This window comes from Sprattus sprattus (genome assembly GCF_963457725.1).
Source record: "Sprattus sprattus genome assembly, chromosome: 5".
Taxonomy (NCBI): Eukaryota; Metazoa; Chordata; class Actinopteri; order Clupeiformes; family Clupeidae; genus Sprattus; species Sprattus sprattus.
The window spans coordinates 14,732,979-14,740,478 of NC_137924.1; the positions used below are offsets into that span (position 1 = coordinate 14,732,979).

At 46.4% G+C, this 7,500-nt stretch overlaps 1 protein-coding gene across 5 annotated transcripts in view; it reads left to right on the forward strand.

Annotated features, from left to right (window-relative positions):
- kalrna (kalirin RhoGEF kinase a) overlaps window positions 1-7,500 on the forward strand; it is a gene marked incomplete at both ends in the record, with an annotated part of 149,354 nt that overhangs the window by 79,930 nt on the left and 61,924 nt on the right. For all 5 annotated transcript variants that reach the window (XM_080838585.1, XM_080838588.1, XM_080838586.1 and 2 more), the window contains one exon: window positions 4,182-4,304. In XM_080838585.1, coding sequence (XP_080694711.1) covers window positions 4,182-4,304 — 123 coding nt within the window. The remainder of the gene's footprint in view (window positions 1-4,181; window positions 4,305-7,500) is intronic.

The following is a 7,500-nucleotide window of genomic DNA, read 5'->3' on the forward strand; positions in this document are numbered from 1 at the left end:
GCGGGCGGGAGGGTGAAGCCTCCACACGGGTCAGCACGAGGGGTTATCAGCTGAGCACATGAGTGAGCTCAGGCTCCAGCCCCCGGGAGCTGTAGCAACACACAGGACACACGTCCCGTTCACCCCCCCCCCCCCCCCCTCTCTCTCTCACACACACACATCCTTCTCTCTCTCTCTCTGTCTCTCAGGCTCTCTCTCTCTCTCTTCCTCTCTCTCTCTCACACACTCTCTCTCTCTCACACACTCTCTTCGTCTCCCTCTGGGGATTCCACAGGGCGATAGAGTGTGTCAGAGAAGAATTGTGCGAGAGATGCATACAGTAGGGGGGGAAAAAATCCTTCTTCTTCAAGGTCATTATCAAGTGCAGCCAAATATGGGAGGAACTGGCAGAGAGGGAACGGCTCGCTCTTCCACCCCCCCCCCCCCCCCCCCCCCTTTTGTTTAAAGAAAAAAAAATGGAGGAACCATCATCCTTCTTGGCACGTTGCTTGGATGCAGTTAAAAACAAATTACGCCATGCCTGCAGAATGCAGAGAGTTTCATTGTGGCCGTGCCGAAAGGTGAGGCCGAAGCACAGACTCTGGTTTTATATTAGTGTAGTGAGTGTGGTAAAATCGGCCACTTTAAGTAAGTGGGTCTACACTTCATTTTAAGCGACGTCTGTGTCTCGCGTGCGCGCCTGAGCGAAAGGCTTCCCCTGGCGCTCTTCTAAAAGTATATTTAGAAGAAAAAAATGAGGAGTTATTTTCTCTTCTCCCTGTAAACACAGGAACAGAAGGAAACCCACACAGCATCGCCTGCAAAAGTCAAAGAGCTATCAGACACCATAAACAAGGGAGTGTGACTGTGGGAGAGAATAAAAGTAGGAAAGGGAGCGAGAGAGAGAGAGAGAGAGAGAGAGAGAGAGAGAGAAAGAAAAAAAGTTTTCCTGGCTTCTCCCAGTAAATTGTTTAGATGCTTCCTTGGGGGGTTTGGAGTCTGTTTGTGTACCTTATGACAATCAACAGATTTGGAGCGGGATTGCATTCAATGCGCGGCTCTCACACACACAAGCATCTGCTCTCCCATAGGCACCGGGCATAATCAAGCCAAGGAATGTTTTTCTTCTTTCGTTTCCAGCCTTTGTCTCTTCTCAGTGTATTGTTTCTCTATTGGGGTGTGTTCGGCTCCTCTGACAGTTCCCTGTCATTGCCTCAGCGTGCTGTGGAAGGTGAAGGGTGATGGGGATGGGAAGGAAGAGATCAATGACTCATGGCACTCAGGGGTAGTTCATCAGCAGGTGCTGGATCAGGGTAGCCTGGATACCAGCCTGAACTCCGCCCACAAAATTTTTGGTCCGGGAGATTCAGTCTGGAGTCGAGCTAGTTGGGAGGGTTTAAACGGCCCCGAAAAGGGATCTGACCATTCAAATTGTAAGGGCGGGCTTTATACGTTGATGGACAGGCATAGATAGATTACCGGTATACATCGAACAAAGATGGCGCCGTCTCGGGAGCTTAGTGGGACATATTTGATATGATTTAAGGTATCTACACAACTTTTTTTATGTCTACATTGACTCGGTTAGTTGTGTATACGCAACACCAATGTTGCCTAGGATTGTAGGTCTTAACTTATGCACTCTAGACCATTATTGAAAGGTTATGCTAACAGCGTAGACAAAAAGAACATTAGAACTAATGGTAGCTTCTAGCCTTGAGTGCTAATTAAGTAACGTCTCAACAGATATTGACAGCGCATTCATTTTGAAAGAGGAACAGAGAAACGCGATCAAGGCATTTGTCGATTGAAAAGATGTTTTTGCCGTCCTTCCTACGGGATCAGGTAAAAGTTTAATCAATCAGATGGTAATAATACTACGTTGCTCTGATTGGTTCTAGGTATCCAATTCAGCGAAGAGGAATTTTCTTTCCTGGTTCGTTGAAACACGCCCCATAATCACAGCCCAGTGGTCCGGTCTCAGACTCATATTCTGACTAGAATTATGAGTATGACATCGTCAGGCTAGGATCAGGGGGAGGTACAGTATGAATGTGGATGGTCCGGTGGGGGCAGTTATCTTCACTCAGCAGGAATCCACACTTCAGTTCTATTTCCAGAGTCCTGCCCGTGTGAGCGGCGGCGGTGGCAGTGGCGGCCCACTTTTAGAGCACTATTTCCGTGGATGTTGTAATCAGCGGAGGGAAAACAAGCCGCATCTACGCACGCACTAACGCTGCTTAATAAACATTCCTTCTCCCCACATGGGACCCTTTTCCTCCTCAAATATACACACATGGCCAACACATAAACACACACACATAAACAAACACAAACACAAACACAAACACAAACACAAACATACCTTCTCTCTCTCTCTCTCTTAGTTTAGTTTAGTTCAGTTCAAATGAGCTTAATTTGTATTCAATTCGATTGAATTCAATTTTTATTTATATAGCTTATTTATATGGCATACGATAGTACATGATACATACAAAATTGATAGTGGGTAAGATGGGGAGAGAGCAATATAAGTATTGTAGAACAGTGTAGTGGGTACATAGTGTGCTCGTAAGGTTACAATTACAATGGTAAGTAGGGCAATGAAACAGAAAACTATGTTGAGGGTTGCAATTATTTCCATTAAGGGGTAAAAAGGCTAGCACAGAGTATGTAGGTGTACCCTGAGCGGGTTAGATTTAAGGCAGACAGACAGTGTGGTGGGGACTGGTAGGTGTTGGCAAAGGGTTTCTGCAAGTAGATCAGGTGGAAAGACTGCAGCAGCGTCCCAGAGCAGAAACAGTCTGGATTAGTAGGGGAAGTGAGTGGGCAGAGCTCAGCTGCCTAATATGTGTTTAAGTACTTAATGGTTATGGTGGTGAGGAACAATGTTTTCACAGCCATTGGCATTAGGTCACAGAAGACAGAGAAAAAAGTTGCTTAACAAACATCAATTTGATAAACAGATAAAGAGATAAATAAAATTTACAGCAGGTAATATGACCACTTTATCAGTATTAATGCCTTAATGCATAATATGATAAAGAAGGAGATGTAGAGAGAGAGGCTGCCCGGCATGGCATGCCGGAATTTAGTTTATGTTTAGTTTTGTTGAATTATGTTGAGTTATGGTTGGCTGACGTGGGGCATGAGAATGAGTATGAGTCATACAAGGTTAGCAAGGGTGGCAGGATACAACAACAGTGCACAACTGTCTAGCAACAGCCACAACACACGCAGCACGCTGTACCTGGGATCCGCTAACAGCTGCATTTGTATATGACCAAATAACAATATCACAGTATTGCAGTATACTTTGTGTTGACAAGACAGGCATGTCTCCTGAAAGGACAAACTCTCTTTCTGTCTCTTCCTTGCTATTAAACAGTAACACAGGGAAATGAGCTAATTAGAGTGGGCGAGCCTCAAAATCATAGCAGAGGCTTTAGATCCAACAAGCCGCAGAGAGATGGTGGCAGCCATGTCACCAGGCAGGAAACGGGCCCTGCCAAAGTCTGTTTATTTATCCCCGGACCATGGCACACAAAAGAAAACACCCACACAGATGATCTCATCATCGGAGCTCTCTCCTCCCTTCATTTGCCAGACCTCCTGGGCAATTTGGACGTGGTATTCCAGACATGTGCAGCATGCCACGGCCTCAATCTGAATTCCAGGAATCTTTTATTGAAAGACGGAGTGTATGATTTAAAGTCCTGATTGAAGGTCTAATTTCAGACTGGCCTTCTCCCTAAAGATTGCTCACGCTGAGTGAAGGCTAATGGAGGAGATTTGTTGAAGTCACAGCCCCAGATGAAAGTGCTTCATCACTGGGGCTGGAGCTTGGAAGCACAGGCCAGACTATAATTCTCTCATTGCTGTCCGAGGTGAACTGCACACTCGATGTGTTGTGACAGAGTGGCACTGATGACAGATCCCTGCAGCATTGTCAGGGTGAGAAAAAGGAGTCTCTTAGCGTATGTGTGTACGCGTGTGTGTGTGTATTTAGTTTGTGCGTTTGTCTCCGTATGACTCTGGCTGTCACTGATTTTCAGCAGCTGTGAGAGATTTTAGGTTTCAACGTCAGTTCATATACTTCTGTTTAACACTGTGTGTGTGTGTGTGTGTGTGTGTGTGTGTGTGTGTGTGTGTGTGTGTGTGTGTGTGTGTGTGTGTGTGTTTGCTGTGTGCCTTTCCCTCAGGTGTTGGACTGGATTGAGAACCATGGCGAGGCCTTCCTCAGTAAACACATCGGTGTGGGCAAGTCTCTCCATCGCGCACGGGCACTGCAGAAACGCCATGACGACTTTGAGGAGGTGGCACAGGTACAGTAGACGGAGAAATCTGATATATGTAAATGTTCTTCAGAAACAAACAGGAGAGACCCAATCACCCTCAGAATTACCACAGCAAGGTGTAGAAGATAGTTAGAAAATATCCCTCACTTATAATTGGGATTCTGGCATCAACATTTTTAGTCCTCTCTAGGTATAATTTCCCCAAACTTCAGAATGTGAGTGCTGCCTTTGTGAGAATCTGGTAAAAATGTCTGCAACCCTCTTTCTTGCCTCCCTGTACTTTCCCTCAGAAACTGTTTATTTTAGCTACCTTGAGAAGGTCTCAGATCTGTCATCGACTTTAACGAGCTGTAGAGACAAGTTGTGTCGTGTGGTAATAGGTGTAGGCGTGCTCCGCTCCGCTGCATGGTGCGAGTGATGTTTGTGTGTGATAAAAAAAACTCTGCCGTGCGATGAGGTTTTTCTTTGAGCTCCAGCTAATATCTGTCAAGGCAACAGACGGAGCCAATGAACTGCACAGCGCTGAGGTAAAGGCCTTTCAGCTTGTGCTGGCTTAGACAGGCTCTGTTGTTTCTCCACAGTTAATCAGGTCTATTGTGTTTTTTTTACACTCCTCCACTGCTTGTGTTTGTATCAGACGGTGTTCACAGATGGCTGACTTTTATGGCAGCAGATACTGCTGTTGTTTGGTGTGAGCGTAAATGAAACATACCAAAATGCCAGTTTTACTGTTCATTATAGTTGCTTGTAAGCAATAACTAGGTGATGGAAATGAGTGTATGAGTGCGAACATTTCCAAAAGAGCAGTTGCTGCATGCCAGGACGCGGGCTTAAAACTTTTCATTTTCACAGACGGGGTTTTATGGCATTTGGCAGAACCGTCATATTCTTTTGCAGCAAATTGTTGCTGCGTTCCGCACGAGTATTAAAGGGAAGACCAAACAAATGAGACCCTGTTCAGAAACATGAACATGGTCTCCTCTGGAAAGACACTTATGTCTGCAGTATCTGTCAGGGACATGGCTGCTGTAAAATGAAATTTACCATAGAGGCGACTTCAGGACTGTGTTTTTTGGAAAGTATATACCATGAAAGCATGTTGTTATGTAGTGAAGATCGTCTACACAGTGTGTAGAACACAAAGCGCTAAAAATTAAGATTAATGCGCCTCTATCGAAGCATAAGGCATTCTGTAGGATTTACTGGTAATAGATAATCCTTAACGTCTCTGTCGTAGCTAATGCTTGCATACTGACGCTGCAAGACAGTGTAATCCTGGCATTCTAGCCCACTGCAGGTATCCCTGTGATGATGAATTTACCTGATGCAGATTATGCGGTGGTGTAGCCTGACAGGTAGATGGAGGAGTCTGACAGGAAAGAGCCGGAACAGCATGCAACCCCCCCATCACCCCCCCCCCCCCCCCACACACACAGCATGCAACCCCACACATCAGGAGCATAACTCTTCTCTGCTAGATCTCGGCAATGAGGCTTCCCCTTGAGCCTCTTCAGTTCCAATAAATCTGTTTTAATTGACAGGCTTAGCATCATTTATGTCCAGGAAAGAAAAATGATGCTCAGAAACAAACATCAGGAGTTTGGACCACGTTTGTATCTGTCTCCTTGAGATGTAGTATGGACTGGTGCCGGTATTCTTTGAATTCTGTGACTCTTTTGCCACGGATTAATAGATAACCGTCTGCAAAGAGAGAGAGGGAGAGAGAAAACATTCCCTGGATTTCCTTCCACTGATCAGCCACTGGGATTCCCTACTTATCACAGCAGTGCACAGAAATCAGCTTGAGGTTAGAACGCACTGCTTCAGAGCATCATTGCATCTCTCTGATACAACACCACTGGAAATGCCAAAAGCCTCCCCTCAAATAGCTTGAATGACATAAAAGCTGGAGCTCGCTGTGATTCTTAGAGGCCTCCAGCACAATGAGCCGACCAAACACGCAACGGGGATTTGTTTTGGCGTCGACCGTCTTCAATGGGGAGAGAGGCACAGCTTGTGTTTCTGGCATCTGGCTCGTGAGCCTCCTGCAACTCATCGGCAGGCCCTGAAAAGCGATACGGAGTGAATGGAAGCCGTGGAAGCCAAGGGTGCTGGTCGGGGAGGAGGGGAGCTACACAAACAAATACACCTCTCGCCCCACCGGCTCCAGGAGAACAGGAGCGGCCTGACTGTGCTTATTGATCGCTCCGCACCTAGGGGGAGGAAAGGGGAGGGGAATGGGGGCGCCCTGGGCTCTCCTGTTGGGATGAAAGCTCGGGGTTTAAGGATGGGCTTCCCGGGGTGGATTAGAGCCAGCGTCCTGTGTGGGAGCTCGTGCATAAGTGTGTGTGTGTGTGTGTGTGTGTGTGTGTGTGTGTGTCTGTGTGTGTGTGTGTGTGTGTGTGTGTGTGTGTGTGTGTGTGTGTGTGTGTGTGTGTGGGCTGGTGGTCTGGAGAGCCTGAGTTCTCCTGGATGAACGTGATGGGAAGAGAACTCCATCCAGAACTATCATAGGCCTTCCAATCATTCTCACTCTCTCTCTCTCCCTCTCTCTCTTTCTCTCTGTCTTTCCACCCTGGTTGACATCCATCAAATAAAAAGGGAGGAGCTGTCAGGTCAACTTGCGCCTCCCATCAATAGCTGTAAGAGGAGCCCGGGCTCGATCTCATCCATGTGCCCTTCCTCTAATCCTGCAGAGAGGATCCCGTCCCTTCCTATTCATCTCCTGCCTCGAACCTGCATTGTTTTATGCTGCATAGAGACAGTGATCCCCCGCTACTCAATGGCCTCAAATGAGATTTGGGTCGTGTCTGAGAGACGGACATTATGAGCCTCACTGCTCATGCAGATATGAGACAGAGAAGGGCATAAGCACTTAGGATATGATCCCTTCAGTGCAAAAGGCAGGCATATTGTATTCAGTAACAATACAACAGAATTGATCTTTGGGGCACAGAGTTCACGGGCAGTTTTAATTTGCAGTGACGTGACGAAGTTGTAATAGGGCACAGTAAACCAGCAAATGGATTTAAGAGGGTCAGTGGTGTGCATTAAAGCGACTCCCATTTATTTGGATGGATTTAGTTATTTCTGGAGAAAAAAAAACGGACTTAAAATTCTCAGATTAACAAAGCAAAGCTTAGCTGTGGATAATCAAAGATTAGACCCTGGCTGTGGTGTAAATGGGTGTTGCCTGTATGGTGAGCCATTAACTCTGAGCGGA